This window comes from Phocoena phocoena, chromosome 15 (genome assembly GCF_963924675.1).
Source record: "Phocoena phocoena chromosome 15, mPhoPho1.1, whole genome shotgun sequence".
NCBI classification, from domain to species: Eukaryota; Metazoa; Chordata; class Mammalia; order Artiodactyla; family Phocoenidae; genus Phocoena; species Phocoena phocoena.
In genome coordinates, this window is record NC_089233.1 from 10,123,575 (window position 1) to 10,146,938 (window position 23,364).

Consider the following 23,364-nt stretch of genomic DNA (forward strand, 5'->3'; position numbering starts at 1 on the left):
CTTTTTTTTTTTTTGCGGTACTTGGGCCTCTCACTGTTGTGGCCTCTCCCGCTGCGGAGCACAGGCTCCGGGCACGCAGGCTCAGCGGCCATGGGTCACGGGCCTAGCTGCTCCGTGGCACGTGGGATCTTCCCGGACCGGGGCACGAACCCGTGTCCCCTGCATCAGCAGGCAGACTCTCAACCACTGTGCCACCAGGGAACCCTTCTTTAATATTTTCAGTTATTTTCTTAAGGTTCTCAGTATTTTTCCCATGTTTCAGTAGTCAGAGTCTACTGCCTGTGATTTTGTTTTATTTTTTTTTTGTCTGTATAAATTTATTTATATTTTATTTTTGGCTGCATTGGGTCTTCGTTGCTGCGTGCGGCCTTCCTCTAGTTGCGGTGAGCGGTACTCTTCATTGCAGTGCGCGGGCTCTAGGCATGTGGGCTTCAGTAGTTGTGGCTCGCGGGCTCTAGAGTGCAGGCTCAGTAGTTGTGGCGCATGGGCTTAGTTGCTCCGCGGCATGTGGATCTTCCCGGACCAGGCCTGGAACCCATGTCTCCTGCATTGGCAGGTGGATTCTTAACCACAGCGCCACTAGGGAAGTCCTATTGCCTGTGATTTTATTTAGACCATTTCAAAGTAAAAGCTCACAACATATTCTTTCTACATGGAAGCACTATGACGTGGTGGTTAAGATTACAGGCTGTGGGGACAGACTGTCTGGCCGTGTTCTCTTAGTCCTCTCTGAGCCATTTGTGAAAGGCATGAGAACTATAGCTCTACTCTGAAGATTTGATGAGATAGATGAGATAGTGCTTGTGAAGTGCTTCCTGTAATACTTGGGATGTAAGTACGTAAGACATGCTTGCTGTTTATATTTTTGTTATTGTATTCTTAATTTAGTACAATTATGAATAAAAGTAATTTACTTACCACAGTTTTATAAATTTCTGTGTTTCTCATAGAAGCAAAGGTTATGTTTTTACTTCTCTTACGATGGTGATATATTTATTTGATTATTTTGCATGTAAGAGAATAATGTTTACCAATCAGTGTGAAATCATGATAACAATATTCACATTTCATAATTTCAAAGCATCTTTAATGGTAATTGCCTTCGGGGAAGGTATTTTCATTGTTAAATGTGAATATGATTTTCAGATGTAGTATATCAACGAAGGATATTAAATCTAACTCAGAATTAATGTGTAATATGGTACACTTGAAACTTGAGTACAAAGATTAATGTTTAGCAAGTAAACTTTTACATAAAATACCAGCAAAAAAGTGGACCTGTTCTGAGAGGTGATTCCTGAGGGAGCAGGGGCTGAGGGGAGTCCACCATAGTCATTTTTGCTTTGGAACCTTTCTGGCAAGGTCAGTAGCATCTGTGCTGTTCTGTTCACTGGAAAGCAGTTTATATAACTGTGCTATATGTTAATTACATGAACTAGAAACCTTTGAAAGAATTAGTGGTGTTTGCTATGTAGTCATGGAGAATTTGGCGTGGCTTTACTTAGTATCAAAATGTTTGCCATTTTTAATGCTAGCTAAAAATGTGCTTGTGTTGTAGATGAACGTAAACTGATGCTTTTTGAAACTTTTTATTACGAAATTCATACTTCCAAAGACCCTCTATTTAAATATCCATCACCCAAGTTCAACAGTGTTTAATATTTTATAATATTTTCTTTCTTGTCCTTTCCTGTCCTCTTTGTGATGCAAGAACATTTTAAAACTCTGATGTCCAAGACATCATGTCATTTCACCTCTCAAAACTCTAAATTGTAAAATTCCAAGTTGGGTGAGAGGAATGCATTGTCTTAATCTCAGTTCCATTGTTACACCTAAAAACATTACACTGTTTAATACCCAGTGATATTTAAATGTCCCCTGTTGTTTAGAAAAACTGACTCTTTGTAGTTTGTTTAATAAAACCATCAAAGTCTGTTCATTGGATTCGTTTCTTAAGATTCCTTGTGCATTTGGCTTGTTGCAGTTGTTGTATTATTTTACTCTCGGTAAATGACTTTTTACAGTTCAGAAAAACGTTCTGCTTCAGTTATTTTATTTAAAAATCCTTTTTACATGAACATTTATGTTTTTAAAATATTACTTCTCATTATATGCTGTATGTATTATCTGAAATCAGCTGGTTTATTTTTCTGGGGTCATTTATGGTTCAAATTTGAGTAGAAAGTCTGCCTCTATCTACATTATTTCAAAATAATATATTATTTCGTTGCAGTTTTGACTAAGTAGAGTGCTGGCATCTTTGGTGGTATTTTCCTCTTAGTTCTTCTGTACTATTTTGCTTCTGATGCAGTGATAATAAAAGTTACAAAGCAATATGTATGTATTCGATGATTATTCTTTTCTACAAACTGTGCTTAATCCTTGTCATTTCATAATTTTCCCTTTCTCTTTTTACCCTTAAAGCTCAAGCTATAAAAGCCAAAGGTCCTGTGACGATCCCGTACCCTCTTTTCCAGTCCCACGTGGAAGATCTTTATGTAGAAGGACTTCCGGAAGGAATCCCTTTTAGAAGGCCATCTACTTACGGAATTCCTCGCCTTGAGAGGATATTACTTGCAAAGGAAAGGATTCGTTTTGTGATAAAGAAGTAAGACTCTTGGACTTTGGTCTTTGTTCTTGATTAGTGCATCTTTTTATATCGTTGACAAATATTCACTAACCACTAGGGCTATATTTAAATTAAGTTTGAGTTATTATATGTTGTTTTATTTCTACTTTTCAATGTGTCTGTGTCAGTTATGCCAGGGTTGGCTTTTGGAGTATGAACACCTGTCCATGCCTGACTGGCGTACCACTGTTATTTTCTTTTACAATTTTTCTCTACGTACACTAAAGAAAATATTGAAGTATCAGTGTCTTATTTTTTTAGGCCTGAATTTTAAAAACCATAGGTGGAAATAAAGTCGATTATAAAATAAAAATAAACAATAGAAGTAAGAATGAAAAGAAAGAAATAGCAGAATGCTATAAATTCTTTAGCACTGACGTAAGGGTTGTAGCAAGGAGCTTTAAACAAAAATTTATGTGCGGCAGTTGGAAGTGTAAATGCTTGCATTTAAAAATGGCAGCCACATCACACATTTCCATAATTTCTACTGACTAAAATTCTATTAAGATTACAATAAAAGTTTAAAAAACCTAAGAGGGCATATATCGACATTTCAGCAAATGTCGATATATGAAAACTTTCTATTAGATGCATGAAGCAAGTATTAGATGCATTTGTAAACAGGAACAATTGGAGAATAGTTGTCTAGGAAATTATCAAATATAATTGCTAAACTAAAATTTTCAATGAAAGGGCTAAAAGATTGTTAGTATTATAAATTGTAAAGATGATTGTGTATATGAGACATGAATGAGAAAGGAGATGAGAAGAAAACAAAGATATATGCCTGGTCACATTTCATAAAATTTCAGTGTCCTAAGGATAAAGCTCGAAATCATTAGGTTCTAGAGAATAAGACCATGTCATCATAAAGAATGAAAATCACGCAGATATCATATACTTGATTTGAGCAGTAATGGATGTAACGCTATTAAGTCATTCTTTCCAAGTTCGAATTGAAAATGATTTGAACCTTGAATTCTGTAGCCAAACACGCTTGAAAGCAAATAGAGATTGCAGCATGAAAGAGGTTGGGTAGCAGTTGGGATGTCTCCAGCACCAAGTAACAAAAACCCTTATTCACATTGGCTTGTTACAGTAAGATTCTTATCTTACGTAGCAAGGGGGTCAGAGATAGGATGATTAAAACAGTGATACTTGGCCGTCCAGTGGTTAAGACTGTGCGCTTTCACTGCAGGGGGCACAGGCTCGATCCCCCGTCAGGAACTAAGATCCCGCATGCCGCGGCCAAAAAAAAAAAGTTAGAAAAATCAGAAAATAAATAAAACAGTGATACTTGGGGCTCTGCTTCTGCTCCTTTCCAGATTCTTCCTTCCTTGTGCTGATAGTTTCCTTAGACTAGTGAGCTGGATGCAGTAGTCCCAGAACTCACAGCCAGACATGTCTACTAGGAGGGACAGTAGCTACCTGTGTTTCTCTGAGAGAAGGAAACCTTGGAATGTGGCCTCACTTCTCTTGTTAGGATTATGTCAAGTGCTTATCCCTCAGCCAGGCACAGGCATGGGAAAGATAGCACCATGATGGGTGTAGACCACATAGCACTCACCCTTCAGTGAGTGGGGGCGGGGTTCACTGCCCCTGAATTACGTGGCTTTCATTTTAAGTTCTAATATGAACGGTCTTTTTGAGTCACGTGCATATTATAACTGATTTAATTTTTTCCCACATATCTTTGGGCTATAAATAGTAAAGTCAATAACAGTAGCGGAATGATAGTTGCAGAAGTATTCATGTTCATTTTTCTGGCAATGCTCTGATACTGTTGAGAAAGTGGGGAAATTAACAAACACTTTGATCAAAGATTATAACCAAGCAGACTTGCCTCTGTATTGGTATTAAATAAGGGAATGATAGGATTTAACTAAGGATAAAAAGGACCCAAGAAATACCATAGGTAATAGGTGAGCTGTCCTCCACAGAGAAACTTGTTGCTAACAAGTTGCTAACAAGATATTTTTCTTTCAAATAAATTGTAGTTTGAAAGATTTTGTCCTCCATTTTTCTATGAGCAATTCAAGTGAAACTCTCCTTACACAAGACAACGTGGTAGGCAGCCATGCAGACAAGCAGCATTGGCATCACCCGGGAGCTTTCAGAGACACCACATCTTAGATCCTACCTAGATCTACTGCATCCATCCTGCATGTGATGAGGATCCCATGTGATTCCAGTGCTCATTAAAGTTTGAGACACCCTGGTGTGGAGAACAAGCTTTGAAGTCAGAATAATAATGGCAGTTCAGCCCGATGTGTCCAGTACAGTCGAGCACTTTATAAATCACCCACATTTTTTTTAACAGATGAGGAAACAAGGCAATGAGAAGGAAGGAAGGAAGAAAGAAAGAAAGAAAGAATGAATGAATATTTCGTAGTCTCTCATGAAATTGAATGGTAAACAAGAGAGGCTTGTTATAAAACCCTGACACCAGTCCTAGTCAGGAATCAAATAACCACTCCTTCCTCCTTACATATTGATATATTAATAAGCCTGTTCTAAGAACTCTTGTACTGTCATTTTCTTACAGTGCTGGCATTTTAATTTGTTAGAAGTTGTGAAAAAATGTTTTGAATGACTAAGGAAAACATACAAATAATTTTATAGATTTTGCTCATGGTTGCTGATCTTAAAGCATATAAACTCTATCTTTGGGTATTTAAATGTTTGTGCAAGCTCACCACAAGGTACTTGTGCTGTGCAGGTTCTCTTCAAGTCCTTTTGATGTCCTTATGTATGGGAAGCCATCTCTCACATTTGGAAGGGACTTTGTAAGCCTTTCCCCAAAGGTTAATGTGGTTAGTCTTGATAAACAGAAACTAGGATGTTTACTTAGAAGGGTAATGCTATACTACAGCAAATGTTTTATTTCACAGCTCTTCCATTGACGTAACCCTATATTCGTTTCTAACATTTTCAAGATTATGGTTAATATATGGCCATGATTCTCTGTGATCTCAGTCTCCCCCGCCTTCCCTGTTACTTCAGGATATTACAACAAAACAGAGTGAGGCGGGATACATAAGTTAGATTGTAAAAATTCTGTGGGGTGTTTGTGTATTCAGAAGAAGTTTTTAAAAGCATGTATACTGTCCTGCAAATGTTAGTTTTGAAATAGATATGGTTTTTATAACCAGATTATAGATGTTTTTAAGTAAGGTGGTCTTGAATGTTATGTAAAATTGAAGACTCCCATTTAAAATTTTTGCAGTTTGCTTCCTTTGGTATTATGCTTTTTTTTTTTTTTGCGGTACGCGGGCCTCTCACTGTTGTGGCCTCTCCCGTTGCGGAGCACAGGCTCCGGACGCGCAGGCTCAGTGGCCATGGCTCACGGGCCCAGCCACTCTGCAGCATGTGAGATCTTCCCGGACCGGGGCACGAACCTGTGTCCCCTGCATCGGCAGGCTGACTCTCAACCACCGCGCCATCAGGGAAGCCCTGGTGTTATGCTTTTATGAAATACCTTTGATTTACAAAGTTTACTCTGTGTGTGTGAGCGTGTGTGTGTATGTGTCTGTGTGTGTGCATGCACGTACACACACTCCGTGAAGCACATCATGAAACCATTTGCAGTTACCATTTGGTTTTATTACTCTGGAAATCTCAAGAAATTAGGATTTAGTTGTGCTCAAGAGTTCAGGCTGTCTTAAAAACTGGCTTTGATGACTGAATATGACATAAGTACTAGTAGTTATTACTTTTGCTGAATATCGTCTGGTAAATATTTAGTAATCTTTCTCACCTTTCAGACATGAACTTTTGAATTCAACACGTGAAGACTTACAGCTTGATAAACCAGCTTCAGGAGGTAGGTCTCCAGACTTGTGTCAAATTGTATGTCAGATCAGAACATGATGTACAAGGAATATTGTCCAGGATTCTCTAGAATAATAAACCCATTTTGTTTTTAATAACCCATTATAAATAAATGTAAGCATCACATTTCTGGATAAACTATAAAAGGACCATGTCTGTTCTATGTTTGAGATGCAAACTTTTTCTGGCATAATGTGTCGAACGGTTTATTATCCTAGTCTGTATTCGTATCAGTTGAATGATCATCGACCATTATACCCAGGAGTTAAAAAGACTTATTTCTTAGAGTACGTAGCCATGGGCATCATCACTTGTTGGTTAGATGTGTTTTGAAGGAAATCCAATCATGATCTGTTCTCTTAGTTGCTTTTGCTCTGGAGTGGAGGGAGTAGGGTGGGGATATAAAATGGAAATTGCATCACTTAGAGTTGGTGTAATGAAAGGATTGCCAGCATTATTGTGGCCCCAAATTTATCATCACACAAATCACCTGCTAGCTGATCTTGAGTAAAATGAATTCTGTTTCCTAGCTTCAGTGGTGACACTTTCCATTTATCTCTGTAAAATTACTTTTAATTGTGAATTTTCATTTTGTTATTGTTTCGTTAGCTCTTACACTTCTTATTCAGTGTCAGCACTGTTTGAATAAACACACTCTAAAATCTTAGAAGTAATTTTAGTTAGAACAGAAAAACAACACCACCTATTTAGTAATGTATTTAGTAACATTTAATAATTTATTAATGTCATCAAATTGAAGAATTTGTGTATATTACCCTTACAGTAAAAGAAGAGTGGTATGCCAGAATCACTAAGTTACGAAAGATGGTAGATCAGCTTTTCTGCAAAAAATTTGGTGAGTTTAATTTTCCCCCCTAGCTAAAGTGTGTTGCAGAATAACTTCTCCAGATTTTGCTTTAAGAAAGTAAGTACAATGGATGACTCATCTCCAGTTTCCTTTATTGTTGCTTTTTTAACGTATACTATGAAAAGTTTTAAATCTGTACAGAAGGGAAGGGAATATTGTGATGAAAACCCACGTACTCTTGACTAAGTTATTTATACCGTGTACAGGTTATTCGGCACAGGGCATTTCACAGTTTGGGAATCCTTTTGTCTTCGTACCTTTTAATGGTGTACCACAGTGGCATCTGGGGACCACCAGTAGCAGTGTGTCCCTGGAAGGCAGGCTGCTGCTTTGCAGTGTTTTGGTTGTCTTGTTTGTAGTGCTTGCTGTGCTTACATCCCTGCACACTTAAAATACTCAGGTTTGGTTTATCATTGCAACATCTTTCGTTACCAAAAGTAATTCCCTTGCTTTATTGTACTTTTCAGCAGTGTTCAACATAGTTGTCTTATTTTTTTTCTTTCTTAAGCATTTTAAACTATTCTTAGGGAAAGTTTCAAACGTTATTGACTCTTAGTTTGTTCCTGGGTTTCTTCATGTCTTATTGGCTGTCCTCTTCATTCTCTTGTTGGTACCTCCCTTGAGTCCATTCTTTAAATTTTGGGGTGCTACTCTACAGCTCAGTCCTGAGCCCTCCACAGATAGTCCCACTCTATCTTAAAAACAGTGTTGTCTGTATTCCCGATGACTTTAACATTCAAGTGTCTAGCCCTGAAAACTCCTCTTACACCACACCTTTGTATTCACCCAGCCGTTTGACAGCTCTTCAGACTTCACAGGTCCTAGATAGAGTCCTTGATTCCCCCTCCAGCATGTTCCTTTCCCAGTCCTCCCAGTGGCACCACACTCTACCTAGTCTTCCAAGCCAAACCCCCTAGCAGTCATGCTTGATTTCTTCATTTCCACAAGGCCTCCTGCTGACTCTACGTTTAGAACACACTGCAAATCCGTATCTTTTTCTTCTTCACTGCTGTCTGTCACTGTAGTCAAAGTCAATGCCCCAAAGCAGCCAGATTTTACTGCCTACCCTTCTAACATAAACCACGAAGCACACTGTATGTCATCACCCTTTAATTTTTCTTAAAGCACTAATGGCTACCTTTTTCCTTCCACTACAACACAGTTCAAACAGCAGCCCAGATCTTGTCTCTCTTGGCTATTAGTAGAACAGTGCTTGGGCAGATACTCAACAAATACTGAATGGACCAATGTCATTAAAAATTACTCAGAAGGGGGCTTCCCTGGTGGCGCAGTGGTTGAGAGTCCGCCTGCCGATGCAGGGGACACGGGTTCGTGCCCCGGTCCGGGAGGATCCCACATGCCGCGGAGCGGCTGGGCCCGTGAGCCATGGCCGCTGAGCCTGCGCATCCGGGGCCTGTGCTCCGCAACGGAAGAGGCCACAGCGGTGAGAGGCCCGCGTACCGCAAAAAAAAAAAAAAAAAAAAAAAAATTACTCAGAAGGATTTCCCTGGCGGGCCAGTGGTTAAGACTGTGCCCTTCCAAAGCAGGGGGCACGGGTTAGATCCCTGGTCAGGGAACTAAGATCACACATGCCCCTCGGCAAACAAACAAAAGTGTGACTCAGAAAAATTGTTTTTAATTAAATAAAAATACATGGAACAGTTTTTGAGAAATTACTGAGCCTTGAGAAAAAGTCACAGTGTAAGTTTTTCCTCATCAATATCCTTGACCACCGAACACGAATGTAGGACCTTAATGAAAATGTATCTCCTCGTACGTCTGGTCAGAAATCAGCTAATGAACAATAAACTAGAGAATCTTCACCACTTTAAAAATCATTATATTTCCAAGACATTTAGTGAAATAAGATTATGAACCTTATTTGTCATTTGAGATGCCACCATAGTGTCGTCATAATCATAATTCTTGAGTAGCTGACATAGGATAATGTGCATCTACATTAACAGGCTTAAACTTTGGCCTCACATTTAGTTCTAGAAATTCAGCCTGGGGTAAGAAACAGCCAATCCTATTAGATCATGGGTGCCTGCCAGCCAGCCACGGCACCCATGACTTTTCCCTCATGGAAGGAGAAAGCTGTGTGTGAGACAGTGTACTCATAGAAGGAAAAATTGGCCTGTAGAAAGTATTTTCTCACTGTATCAGATCTAAGAAAATAGATAAGAGTTTACGTATTGTTACATTACAAACAGCAAAATCCTGCTTGTGGCCTCAGGTGGGTCATTTGGGACTGGAGTCACTTTAGAGAGTGAGAAGCCAGCAGAGTTGTTGCTTTCTTTAAGGTTACTGAAAGGGAAAGAAGAAAACGTAAGCTTGTCTGTCATATCAGACACAAGTCTTGAGAGTTGTTGAGCAGCAGCAGGAGAGTCATCGAGCACCTGTGAACCCCCTATGTGCCGGGTGCTGAGAACTCAGCACCACAGAGGATGGTGAATGCTGCCCTTGGGAAGCATTCCTTTATAACTTCGGGAGATACGCATAGCAAAGCAACCAGTAAATATGCAGTATATTAGAAGGTGTTAAGTGCTCAGGAGAAAATTAAGCAAAATGAGGGGGATAGGGAGACAGAGGGTTGGTTACTTCATATAGGGGAGACCTCGTAGATGATGTGATGAACACTAATGCACTTGGCCTTCCTCTTTTCTGTAACTTGTGCTGTTTCTCTCTCAATTCCAACAGTTTGGTTCTTTTTTATTTTATAGAAAGTTTGGTAGAATTAGGATTATGTTCTTTTTTGTTATATTTAACAGAATAATTACAATTAATATTACTCCCAGGTGCGAGTGTGAAAGCCTTTACCATATTTTAAAAGAGAATATTTCTTTTAACAGCCATGATCTAAATTACATTGTATTTGTTTTTTCAAATACACACTCCTTACTTTTATCAGAGAGATCCTATACTTGAGCCCTTCAGATTTGGTGCTAATGAAATGAAGGAAGAAGTTAAGACAGAAGGCCTTTGAATTTGAGAGGAAAGTCAAACTAACAAAGAAATGCAGATGCTTCAAGGAGCCACTCTTTTTTCAACCATCAGATTGTAAAATGTTTAAATGTAACACAGAATACGAGGGAGACCATAAGTGCTGATACTTTGTAAATTGTTTGGCTCTTTCTTCTTACAAGCTCTGTTTGGATGTGGCTTTATAGTGGGGGTTAGTAATTACATTTTAAAATTTCAGTGCCACACCTGTTCAAAAGTAGAAAAATAGTACAATGCGTTCCCATATACCCATTTTTGTAATCAGTGATGTCTAAGATTTTCCACATTTTGTTCATCCTTTCCTCTTTCATTCCCCTTGTAGGAATTTAATAAAGCATATCACAGGCGTGGTGTCATTTTCCTTGTTCAGTGTGCACCATTGAACAACACTTTTATTTATATTATTTTATTTTTGGCTGTGTCGGGTGTTCGTTGCTGCGCGCGCACTTTCATTGGTTGCAGCGAGCAGGGGCTACTCTTCGTTGTGGTGCACAGGCTTCTCACTGTGGTGGCTTCTCTTGTTGCAGAGCATGGGCTCTAGGTGCACGGGCTTCAGTAGTTGTGGCACACGGGCTCAGTAGTTGTGGTGCACGGGCTTAGTTGCTTCACAGCATGTGGGATCTTCCCAGACCAGGGATCGAACCCGTGTCTCCTGCGTTGGCAGGTGGAGTCCCAGCCACTGCGCCACCAGAGAAGTCCCAACATTGACGTTTTAAAGACAGTCACAGTGTCCTCATCACACTTGACAGAATTAACAGTCTCTTTGCTCTTATCCAGTCCTTCATTGAGTTTCCTCATTTATCTGAAAAGTATCTTTTAAGTTTTTGCTTCAAACCTGGATTTAAACAATAAAGTTTCGTGCCTTAATTTTGCTTGATACGTCTCTTTTAATCTAAACCAGCCTCTGCTTACTACTTTTATTTGTCATTCCTTGAATTATTTCCTTGGAGAATGGTACACTGATGAGGTTTAAGCGGTAAAGAACAGTAATCTTATGGTTGCAATACAGATAAAAGTATAGCCTGAAGTAAGTTAGTGTGCAAGAGCCAATAAAAAGTTTATTGTACTCATGAAGCATTAAGTAGCAAAAGTCTGCCTCCGGATATTTGAAAAAGTAGTATTTAAGTTGCACTCTTTATTGTTGGTCATGATTTTCTTCTCTTTATTTATTCTCAAAGATATTGAGAATTTAAAAAATAAGATCTTAGAAGGACTTCCCTGGTGGTCCAATGGCTAAGACTCCACGCTTCCAACGCATGGGGCCCGGGTTCGATCCCTGGTCAGGGAACTAGGTCCCACATGCATGCTGCAACTAAAGATCCTGCATGCCGCAGCTGAGACCCAGCGCAGCCAAATAAATCTCTTTTTTAAAAGTACATAAAAATAAGATCTTAGAGCTATTATGATGGCCTTAGTATCAGGAAACTTAAATTCACCAAAAGTTACTTCTTGATCAAGGGTCATGTAATATTTGCATTTGCTGTATTAAGTCTATTTCAGTAGTTGCTGTTGATATTTTCAGAGTATACTTTGCTTTTTAAAAAGTTGACATAGGGGCTTCCCTGGTGGCGCAGTGGTTGAGAGTCCGCCTGCCGATGCAGGGGACACGGGTTCGTGCCCCGGTCCGGGAGGATCCCACGTGCCGCGGAGCGGCTGGGCCCGTGAGCCATGGCCGCTGAGCCTGCGCGTCCGGAGCCTGTGCTCTGCAGTGGGAGAGGCCGCGACAGTGAGAGGCCTGCGTACCGCAAAAAAAAAAAAAAAAGTTGACATATACTTTGCTATGGGTCGTAATAAAATATGATTTCAGCAGAAACTTAATCTCCAGTCTTTTGTATTGCTTTTCTTCTGTAAAGCTGAAGCCTTAGGGAGCACCGAAGCCAAGGCTGTACCTTACCAGAAATTTGAAGCACATCCTCATGACCTCTATGTGGAAGGACTACCAGAAAACATTCCTTTTAGAAGTCCCTCGTGGTATGGAATCCCAAGGCTGGAAAAAATTATTCAAGTGGGCAATCGAATTAAATTTGTTATTAAAAGGTAGGATTATAATTTGCAGAAACAAATTTAATGTTGTCATTAAGAAAAAATTAATTTTATAAAAATGGGCTTTTCCCCTTCCCAGTTGGACTTACTCTCCATGTTTAAGATTAAGGTATTACATTTAGATTCATTTTTTGAGCAAGTGTCTATGCAGTGCCAGGCACCAGATGTACAAAATTGGGTCCACCAGGAATTCTGTCCTTGGGAGGCTTATTATATAGATCAGAACACTTTGGGGGAGAAGGCAAGGGTGGCATGCAGTTTGGTCACTTGTGCATAGAGAACGCAAGAAGGGGGTTCAAATAAAGGAAGTAACATAGGTAGGTAGGCGCAGGGAGTTGTCAGATGTACTCGAATGTTCGGCTAACCACACCATTCTGTGTGGAAGGATTGATGACCTTGAGGGCATAGCATGATAGACTGAGATGGCCCAGTGGAGGAAGGCTTTCTGTCCTTCGCAGTCAGCAGAGTATTGGAGGGGTTTTAAAGCTGATTCCTCTTAAAATAATTTGAATTGGCCCTTAAGAGTGTTATTTTGGCTTGAGTTTGAAGGCTAGCAGAATGGGGAATTTGAGGGCAGGGAGTGGGAACAGAAGGCCCATCGAATAAAGAAGAATTATCGTTGGGACAGAATTTGCTTGCTGATTGGGGGTTGTGCATTTGTATGTCTGTTTGTTGGGACACGCTTTAGGGTGACATAGCTAGATATATCTACCTGTATTGTGCTCTAGTTCATCTGAAGTTTCAGAAACAGGAGGTCGAACTGCTTTGGGGCAAAACACAACTGTTTTGCACAAGTTAAGCTTAAAATTCCTTTGAGGACATACAGGTGGTTTCACCTGAATCTTTGTAAATTGCTACTTTAAGAATAATTAAAGTCACCAAAATGATATTGTCACTGCAAATGAAGGTGGAGTGAACCACACTGGAAATTAAAGTGGGCTTAAATGCTCTCATCCTGATGTCAATTGTATTTTTACAGACCAGAACTTCTGACTCACAGCACTACTGAAGTTACTCAGCCAAGAACGAATACACCAGGTAAGATCGTTGTGAAATCCTTTTTAAAAGCTTAAGTAAGTAGTTTCTAAGCTTTTATTAATTAATCTTTTAAAGCCATGGAATTCCTCTTTTTTCTCCCTTCCACCCAAAAAGTCTTTTGTGGAAGGTCAATACAGGCACTCCTTGATTTATCCACATGAACATAAGCAGTCTGGGGGGAGCTCGAGCTTTGAATTTAGACCGGTGGTATTTAGTAGAAATATAACGTGCGTCACAAATGCAAGCCATATATGTCGTGTAAGATTTTCTAGTAGCCAAATCTGTTTTTCATCCTGTAATCAACATAAATACATGATGAGTTAGTTTACGTTTATCTGCATTCTTTATTTGAAACTCTGGTGTGTATTATACACTTACAGCGCATCTTAATTCAAGTAGCGACGTTTCAGGTGCTCAGTTGCCCACGTGTCTAATGTGCCAGACCACGCAGATTTAGGCCTTAATCTGTTCACAAGGACCTTGCTTTAAAATGGCAAATACTGTGATTGCAGCAGCCGTGCTGACATCATGCCCAATAGAAGAGAACTTTTTAAAAGTCTCGGTCTCAGTTGTCTGAATGGTTTTATTTTCTTTGAGGTATAAGTGTGCCTTTATTTCTTTCCCATCTTTTTGTTTTCCATTCCATAATGTCAGAAAAATTGACCACAACTTGTAGATCTTCTACTACCTTAGGAACTTCTGTTGCTAAGAACCAATGGGTGTTTCTGAATTGTTGCAGTTAATCTTTTCCCTCCCTCTCTCCCCCGCTCCCTCCCTCCCTCCCTCCCTTCCTCGCTGCCTTGCTTCCTTCCTTCCTTCCTTCCTTTTCTTTCATTTTTGCAGTTAATCATTTTTGTAAATGCTAAGGTGAACTGCTATACAGGAGGGCTTATTTGTCTGAACTGTAATACTGATTCTTGAGCTTTTAGGGTCCCTGGAGGCAACCGGTGAAGGTCACCAGTATGCCAAATAGATTGTATATAATCTCTTGTTTATGATGGCATGAGAAGTACTTGAGAAACACTGCGCTAGGGAAACAGACTGTCTTGTGCCCAGACTCCTGCCGGGAGAAGACGGGGTTGAGGCTTAACTTCTCAGGCTGGGCAGCGACATTAACCCAGCAAACTCCCCAGAAGGCTTTTGATTCAGGCAAAGAAACAAAATATCGGCGACATATTGAAGATTGGACATGACAGAGACTTTGCTAAGCAAAATAATGCAAAGAAAACTATTCCCAAAGGTAGCGCTTTAATATGCGTTAGTCTGAGTGTGATGAAAGTCTGTGTATGAGTCTTCGTTTCGCAAGACAGACCTCAAGTTCAAGCTTGTGATTAATGTGATCACTGCTTTTATTAGGAGCAATTCTAATAATGACTGCAAATTGAGGATGTGAAACATGTATTATTGAAACGATCTGTAGGCACCATACAAGTTACTCTGAGGATTTAGTAATATTTTAAGTAGTACTCGATCTGCTGTTTTCTAGCATAGATGGTTACAGGCCTATTATCAAAAGACTCTCCGTTCTCCCAGTTATTAACAATGCTTGGCCTTCTACCATTCGTAGAAGACCTTGGAAAGAATCAAGGTTGTCCTTCTTCATTGCAACAAAATGTTACTGGGTCTGCCAGTCACCTAGGCGTTAGTCTTGCTGGGCCAATTCAAGTCCCAGCGTACCTGACCGAAGAATTGTATTAGTCCTTGCCATCAGAGACGTCTGCTTAACTCTGAGGTAACAGTTGTATGCTTAAACACACGTGGGTGCACTTTGTTCTCAATTTGGTAAAAGGTAGATGTCACATGTGAGAAAGTTGGGGCACTAGCCAGATAGCTGAGCTTTGAAGGGGAAGAATGAGAAGGTACTTGGTTCTTGTGTAGAATGGTACAGAGATCTTGTTGTATTAGAGCAGCAAATACCAGAGGAGGAAGTGCAGGGTGAGGCAGAAGGGCTGACTGAGCACCAGGTTAACAGAAGCCCTTTACCTCGGAGAAGGAGAGTCTAGATATTGTTATAGTAATATTCACATTTGGTTTATACCAGACTGACTTCGTCTGATCGAATGGCCGAGTTACCATATTAAACCCTTGAGATGCTGGGTTTTCTTTTAAAGAAAAGGTTTTAAAGTACTTTCACAGTAAAAGTAAAGTGGAAACGAAAGATTTTCTGAGGCTCCCAACCTTTAGCAGTATTTTCAGAACTTCTCCAACATTTCCTGTCGCCTTGTCCACAGACACAAATGGCTTTCACACGTAGTGCGATTCTTGCACTCTCTACCCTTTCCTCTTACTCTCTCTTTCCCTCCTTTCCTTATCCAATACCTCCAACCATCCTCCATTGTCTCCAAGTCTACCTCCGTCCTCTCCATCCTCAGCTCCAACAAACAAGCCCCGATTATCTGTCCAAGTAAGTGCCACCCTACGTGTCTTTTATAATAGCTTATTTTTTCTTTATTTTTATGTTGTATTTAAAAGGGGATGGTTGTCTTATAAATGAGGGGTAAGGAAATAAACTGGATTCTGGATGTGAGTAGTGCTGAGTGACAGCTCCCTAATCACTTTATCATTTATTTCTTGCTGTGATTAGTGAAGTTTTCCTTTGTGTAAATCTGTAGGCACACGTGTTCGATAAAACAAGGAATGCCTGTTTAGAAAGCAAATACGAGTGAAGCTCCTCTGGTTGAACCTGGTATAGGAGGCCTGGATCTTTATATAGCTGGTCCTCCCAACCCTGAGGGTTCTTTGATGTACCTGCAAGGAAAAGTGTTTGAAAACCATTCATTCTAAATACTTACGAACAAGTTCTTCTTTATTTACAATGTAAACTTAAATTTGAATTCTATCTCCCTGTACTTCTGATATTTGACAAGTGCAGGAAATCCTTCTTTTCCTTATCTGAAGTTTTTGCTTTTAAGCAAAATTTTATTAAGAGTGTCACTGGATTGTACATCTAAAACTAATACAGTGTTATATGCCGATTATCTCTCAAGTTTTTAAAAAATGGCATCACTGGAAAGAACAGCGTCCAGTCTGATTTTGTTTCAGCATCCATAAGGGACATTGTTGATTAGATTTATTTTTCCTTTCTAGTCAAAGAAGATTGGAATGTCAGAATTACCAAGCTACGGAAGCAAGTGGAAGAGATTTTTAATTTGAAATTTGGTAAGTAAAACACAGTCATTATGTCTTAATTTAAAAACATTAATGAAAGGCAGTGTTTTGAATGAACATTATAGCAGTTCAGGACCTAAAGAAAGAAGGTCCCAGAAACTGGGTTTGACTTTCTGCTACTACATTCACTACCTAAACTGAGCGAGTTACTTTCTGTCTCCTGGACTCCGTTTTCTCGTGTGTCAGAGTGGGAAAGGAAGGGAGGAGTTGGGGAGGAATCTCAGTTCCGCTGTCTGTACTTGTAACCTGGCTAACACCTGTGGCAAATAGGTTTCATCATCTGTTTCAACGTAGATTTGTTGACAGCGGTTTCCTGGAGCGCTGTCTTGAGGATTCTGAGGAGGCTCAGCAAGAGTGTTTCAGTTGATTGGGTGTGTCTGTCGTGGAGAAGGAAGTAAGGAGTGGAGTGGTATCAGTATTCCTGGGGCGTTGCCATCGCCGTTGTAATAACTGGTACTGATGTTTGTGTCCTGGATCAGGAATCTTCAGTGCTTTTGACCAGTTCTGCTCAGATGCACCTTATGCACCTCTTATCTTTTTTCTTTTTCTTTCTTTCTTTCTTTCTTTCTTTTTTGTTTTTTTTTTGGGGGGGCCATGCCCCGCGCAGCTTGTGGGATCTTAGTTCCCGACCAGGGATCGCACCCTGCCCCTTGGCAGTGAAGGCACAGAGTCCTAACCACTGGACCACCGGGGAATTCCCTCTTATCTTTTAAACGGCAGACTTGCACCTAGATGATAACACAAGGGCTGGATAGTTGCCATTTCGGTAGTATGGCAGTGAAATGGCTGTAGTTCATTTCTGCCCAGAGCACAGAGACAATTTTGATTAATTATCCCTTTGCTTTGAAGTGGTAAAATGTTCCTCTTATATTTTAGGCTTCTTCGTTAACTTTACACAATATACTAAGCAAAATACCTATATTACTAAGTGGAAATTGCCAGATTGTTGGGAACTTTTGCACAACGTATTTGAGAATGCCCAGATGTCAACTACACTTAGTATGGCGATCATTTGACAACATATACAAATAGCAAATCATTATACTATACACTTGAAACTAATATAATGTTATATGTTCATTATATCACAATTTAAAATATATGTATATATATATTAAAAACATAAACAGAGACTGCTGTCAGACAAAACTAAAAGACTGTAAAATTTTACCTTCCATAAGTTATGTTCTCTTACACTTTCAGCTCAAGCTCTTGGACTCACAGAGGCAGTAAAAGTACCATACCCGGTGTTTGAATCAAACCCCGAGTTCCTTTATGTAGAAGGCTTGCCAGAAGGAATTCCCTTTCGAAGCCCTACCTGGTTTGGAATTCCACGACTTGAAAGGATTGTCCGTGGAAGTAATAAAATCAAGTTTGTTGTTAAAAAGTAAGTTCTCTTTGCCAATGTAGTCCTTTCTGGAATTAGAACAATCAAGGCATATTTCTATTTAAATTTTTTTCTAGCTTCAGGTTACGGCTAAGGCTTTGAAGTCCACGATGGAAAGCGTAGCATTGAGCTGCAGTCCTGGCCTTGTCCATTGCCTCCCATCCTTTAACTTGTCCTTGATTTTCTTCATCGGGGCAAGGAGAGTTGTACCTGCCTCACATTGGTGGAGGTGAAGTTTGTTAAGAGATGCTATGTTGTCTCTTACTATTGATAGATACTTGAGGGCAGGATGAAAGTGCTGATTTTTATGTGCTCTGTTATTCCTGCTTAAACTTACGGGCAACTGAATTTCAGTGATTAAGTTTCTCATTTATATGTCTGCAGAATTTCAGTAGTTGAAGAAACTAAACTAGTGTTAGTTAATTTTCATTTTCATGAAAGAAGTTATTTACTCTTCATAAAATCATTTAGCAGGCATTTGTAGGAAGGAAAAGTGAATTTTTTTTGGTCCATAACGGAAGAAACTATTGTTACATTACAGAGTTATCATTGGTCATCACAATTTTTACTAGCTGTGAAGACCAATATTATACTGGCCACTGTAATGTTTCTTGGTTTTTTCTCTAGACCTGAACTAGTTATTTCCTACTTGCCTCCTGGAATGGCTAGTAAAATAAACACTAAAGGTAAGAGATTATGTATACCTTCATTATACTTCAGTGCGTTAAAACATACTGAGTCGTTGGCACATCTTTTGGGGGCTTTCGGTTTGTTTCTTTGCTTTTTAAGGTATTTTGTTTAATGAACCCCCCTCCTCCCTCTCCCTCCCTCCCTCCCTCCCTCCCCTCTGTCTCTTAAAAGTAAACATTTCATTGGCGGTTTCACGTTTGCAATCCTCCTTCATTCATGTTTCCACAGCTTTGTTGACACTCATGTGGAGGATTACACTACCAGTTTAATTCTTCAGGTTTCTTTGAAAAGAGCCAAACTGTATGAATTTTAATACTCTGCTTTTATAAAGCATCTCCTTCTGGATTTTTTACAACATGCAAAAGAAATTGTATGCTTACTTTACAGCTTTGCAGTCCCCGAAAAGACCACGAAGCCCTGGGAGTAATTCAAAAGTTCCTGAAATTGAGGTCACTGTTGAAGGTGAGGTTGCTCTGTGGCCTGTTCCTGTCCGTTCTACAATTCACTAGTTAATCTGTTGCTTCTTCACTTTACTATTTATATTTTTATGCAAATGAGTTTATAAAACTTGTTTTAGGTGCAGAACACTTAACTGCGATAAAGCTAGATTTCTTTGTTTTTAAATTAATTAATTAATTTTTGGGTGCATTGGGTCTTCGTTGCTGTGTGCGGGCTTTCTCTAGTTGCAGCGAGCGGGGGCTGCTCTTCATTGCGGTGCAGTGGCTCCTCTTGTTGCGGCGCACGGGCTCTAGGTGCGCGTGCTTCAGTAGTTGTGGCTCGCAGGCTCTAGAGCGCAGGCTCAGTAGTTGTGGCGCACGGGCTTAGTTGCTCTGTGGCATGTGGGATCTTCCTGGATCAGGGTTCGAACCCGTGTCCCCTGTGTTGGCAGGTGGATTCTTAACCACTGTGCCACCGGGGTAGTCCCAAAGTTAGATTTTCTAAATGTTTCTAAGTAACAATTTCAATACAAGGTGATATTTCTCCACAGCGTCGCCACCACGTGTTACTTTCTGCTTTTTAGATAATATCCATCCTAATGGGTGTCCGTTCCTTTTTCTTGACGACTAGTATTTCATTGTGTGGATATACTGTATTTTGTTTATTCATCGGTTGATGGACATTTGGTTTGTACCACTTTTTGGCTCTTTGTGAGTAATGCTGCCCTGAACATTCGTGTACAAGGGCAGTGATGGGTTAATGAAAAATGGTTTTGACCTGCCTTCAGATTAACAGAGAATCTCTTTCTGTTGTCTTACCCAAGCCACAGAGGACCTTGTCTCACAGTAGCATTCTTTTGCTTAACCAGGGCTATAAATAGACCCCAAATTTAATTTATATTTGTTAAAATACCACAAAATAGTTGTTAGTGGTTTAACACTAACTAATTTGAGTAGTAAAGAGCTGTGTCCACGTTCAGGGACTTTTTGTCAAGAGTGTGATGGCAAGGAGGGACTTTTTTTTTTCCCACCATACTAGTGTTTTCTTTTAAATTATACATCATGCTTGTAAATGGATTTTTTTATTACTTTAAAAATCAAATTTATTGAGTACACTTTATATGCGATAAAATGCACGCATTTTAATTGTACAGTTTGAGTTTTGAAAAATGCTTGCAGCACCGCTTTAGTCAATGGATAGAACATCTCCCTCGCCCTAAAACGTCTCGCACACGCTCCTTGGCAGTCACTCCCTCACAGGCCAGGCCACAGGCAGCCGTTGATCCGCCTTTTGTCACCATGGAGCACTTCTGCCTGTTGCAGAATTTCATATAAATGGAATCACGTTGTTTCTTTTCTTTCTGTGGTCGCCTCCTTTTACTTAGCACAATGTTGTTGGATTTATACTTGCTGCGTGTTTCAGTATTTCTTTTTACTGCTATTACTCCATTGTATGGATTCACCAGAATTAATTTATGCGTTTGTCACTGGGCATTTGGGTTTATTTCCTGTCTTTGTCTAGTAAAGATGCTCTACGAACATTTGTGTACAAAACGTGGCATATGCTCTCCTTCTTTTGAATAGATATTTAGAGTGGAATTACTGGGTTTTTAACTTTCTAAGAAACAGTTTACCAAACTGATTGTATCGCTTTACCCTTCTGCCGGGAATGTATGAGAATTCCAGTTGCTGCACATCCTCACAGTACCTGATATTGTCCTTCTTTTTATTTTAGCCATTCTGGTAGGTGCGTAGTGTCATTTCACTTAAGCATAAACCAGAATGCCAGTGTATTGATTTTTGAATCGCAGGTAGATATTTCAGTCAGCTTAATTCTGTCAGGTGATCACAGGTCTCTTCCTGTCTTTCCCTGTGACTATTAAAAGGCTGCTTTATGAACATGGAGTATAAAAGGAGGTGTTAGTTGAGTGATCTTAGTAGCCTGTTAAAGAAGTATGGCAGCAGGATGTACTGAGTTCCTCTGTCTGGTTATTATACCTGCCAGGTCAGCCAGGCTGCTAGATCCAGCTGGTCCAGAAATACTTTGCTTTTATCACTATGCTCTTTAAGGAAGCTGTGGTTTTTATTCGGGAGTTTGAAGTAATTAAAGATTAGAATGTTGAATCTTGATATTTTATTCGATTCTGAGGCCATAGTCAGGCTTTTAATGGAAAACAACTGATAACCCATAACATTGTTTCTGTATATTACTAAGAATTCAAAGAAAGGATATGTCAGTGTCAGCTAGAGAATCCAAAGGAAAGCTTCATACAGGGGAGATGATATAGTTGTATCTAAAGTCGTGTTTATGTTCAAAGGCTGAAAGAAAAACATGAGAGGCAAGCATAGGTAACCAGTGGCTTCAAAATGGCGTAATGAATCATTAAGTGAATTGAAAGTTCCTCAGATCAGCCAGAAAGCTAGTTGTGTTTTGGGGGGAAATGCCTGATTATAGGGATGGAAGTGGGAAGATGGATGGAGGTCTGTAACACTGACAGCAGTGGCTGTTTTCGTTGCAGAGTGCTTGTATACACACTGAGCTGAACTTTCCCAGCACAGGTTGGACCTCAAGAGCATGTCCTAGAGAAATCACGAGCAGTACGTAAGGATGACTGAATATATGTGCTGATTATGTTTTTTGTTTAATTCTTTAGGCCCTAATAACAGCAACCCTCAAACCTCAGCTGTTCGAACCCCTACCCAGACGAATGGTTCTAATGTTCCCTTCAAGCCTCGAGGGAGAGAGTTTTCCTTTGGTAAATACGTGTTATGTTTTTCTTTATTTCATTATTTTAAATAAAAGGAGTTAGTAAAATATTTTACTAGTTGAATTGTTTTCTTGTTTTTTATTTGGTGAGTTAGTATATATTAGCAATTCAAGGCACAGATTGTAGAGCCAGACTGAATCCGGATCCGGTGCCAGGACTTTATAATTGTTTGACGTTGGGCAGGCTGCTTAACCTCTCTGTGCCTCAGTTTCCTCATCTATGAGTGGGGATAACATTACTTCCTGTTGCATAGGGTTATTATGAAGATTATAAATACCAGATCATTTAAAGGGTAAAACTGTATCTGGCACGTAGTAGATACTGTAATTGTTTTTGGGGGGGGTGTTTTGGTTTTCATTTGTTTTTTTATTTATTCGTAGCCAACATATTAGTAATATAATAAAACAGTTAAGTAATGCATCAGGATTAGAGTAGTTATCAAGACATACCTGTGTTTAAAACCTATATATTTTTTATTTTGTATTGCTTAAAGATGCACGATAAAAGATGAAGAAGTTCCTGCCATTGGATGTATACTAGTAACTGTTACTAACATCTTAATTGCTCTTGTTTTTTTTTTTTATATATATGCAGAGGCCTGGAATGCCAAAATCACTGACCTAAAACAGAAAGTTGAAAATCTTTTCAATGAAAAATGTGGTAAGTTTATTTTGAAATACTGTTATTAAAATATGAGGTAACTTTTTTATAAAATAGAAAAATGTGAGCATAGTAAAATTGTTCAGCATTTAGATATTGCTGTCATCAGAAGTGTGTGGGTTTTGCAGTCAGGAATTTTATATTTTCTTCCACGTTTCTGAGCACCAAGAAATGGAAGAAATTTTTCTAAAATTAATGTGATTCTTTAAAAAGAAAGGTTTTAGTAGCTGCAAAATGTAATTTAAAATGCGTTTTTTTAAAAAGGCTTAGTTTTTTAAAAAGTTACAAATATGAGAACCAGTAAATGTATTCTGTTTTTGTTTTTTTAGGTGAAGCTCTTGGCCTTAAACAAGCTGTGAAAGTGCCGTTTGCGTTATTTGAGTCTTTCCCTGAAGACTTTTACGTGGAAGGCTTACCCGAGGGTGTGCCATTCCGACGACCATCTACTTTTGGCATTCCAAGGCTGGAGAAGATACTCAGAAACAAAGCCAAAATTAAGTTCATCATTAAAAAGTAAGGAAATAAGATGAAACAAGATTGCCATGAGTTGATACAGTTTGATGCCGGGAGATGGCACATGGATTCTACTTTGGAGCTCAGCCAAACCTTAGGGTCAAGGAAGCTCTTTAAGCTGTACCTTTGTATATATTTTAAATTTTTCGTAACTGGTCAAAAGAGGGAGGGCTGTGGCTTATCAGGGGGATAACAACTTGATTTAGTGAAGTCTATGCACAGTGACATATATATTTTTTAATATAAATTTTTAAATTTATTTTTGGCTGTGTTGGGTCTTCATTGCTGCGCGTGGGCTTTCTCTAGTTGCGGCAAGCAGGGGCTACTCT

General features: G+C 39.4%; 1 protein-coding gene across 2 annotated transcripts in view; it reads left to right on the forward strand.

Moving 5' to 3' along the window:
- GTF2I (general transcription factor IIi) overlaps nucleotides 1–23,364 on the forward strand; it is a 96,538-nt gene that overhangs the window by 64,456 nt on the left and 8,718 nt on the right. For both annotated transcript variants that reach the window (XM_065892042.1, XM_065892041.1), the window contains exons 14-25: nucleotides 2,425–2,608; nucleotides 6,394–6,452; nucleotides 7,245–7,316; nucleotides 12,185–12,368; nucleotides 13,354–13,412; nucleotides 16,500–16,571; nucleotides 17,784–17,967; nucleotides 18,595–18,653; nucleotides 19,045–19,119; nucleotides 21,749–21,850; nucleotides 22,457–22,522; nucleotides 22,852–23,035. In XM_065892042.1, coding sequence (XP_065748114.1) covers nucleotides 2,425–2,608; nucleotides 6,394–6,452; nucleotides 7,245–7,316; nucleotides 12,185–12,368; nucleotides 13,354–13,412; nucleotides 16,500–16,571; nucleotides 17,784–17,967; nucleotides 18,595–18,653; nucleotides 19,045–19,119; nucleotides 21,749–21,850; nucleotides 22,457–22,522; nucleotides 22,852–23,035 — 1,300 coding nt within the window. The remainder of the gene's footprint in view (nucleotides 1–2,424; nucleotides 2,609–6,393; nucleotides 6,453–7,244; nucleotides 7,317–12,184; nucleotides 12,369–13,353; nucleotides 13,413–16,499; nucleotides 16,572–17,783; nucleotides 17,968–18,594; nucleotides 18,654–19,044; nucleotides 19,120–21,748; nucleotides 21,851–22,456; nucleotides 22,523–22,851; nucleotides 23,036–23,364) is intronic.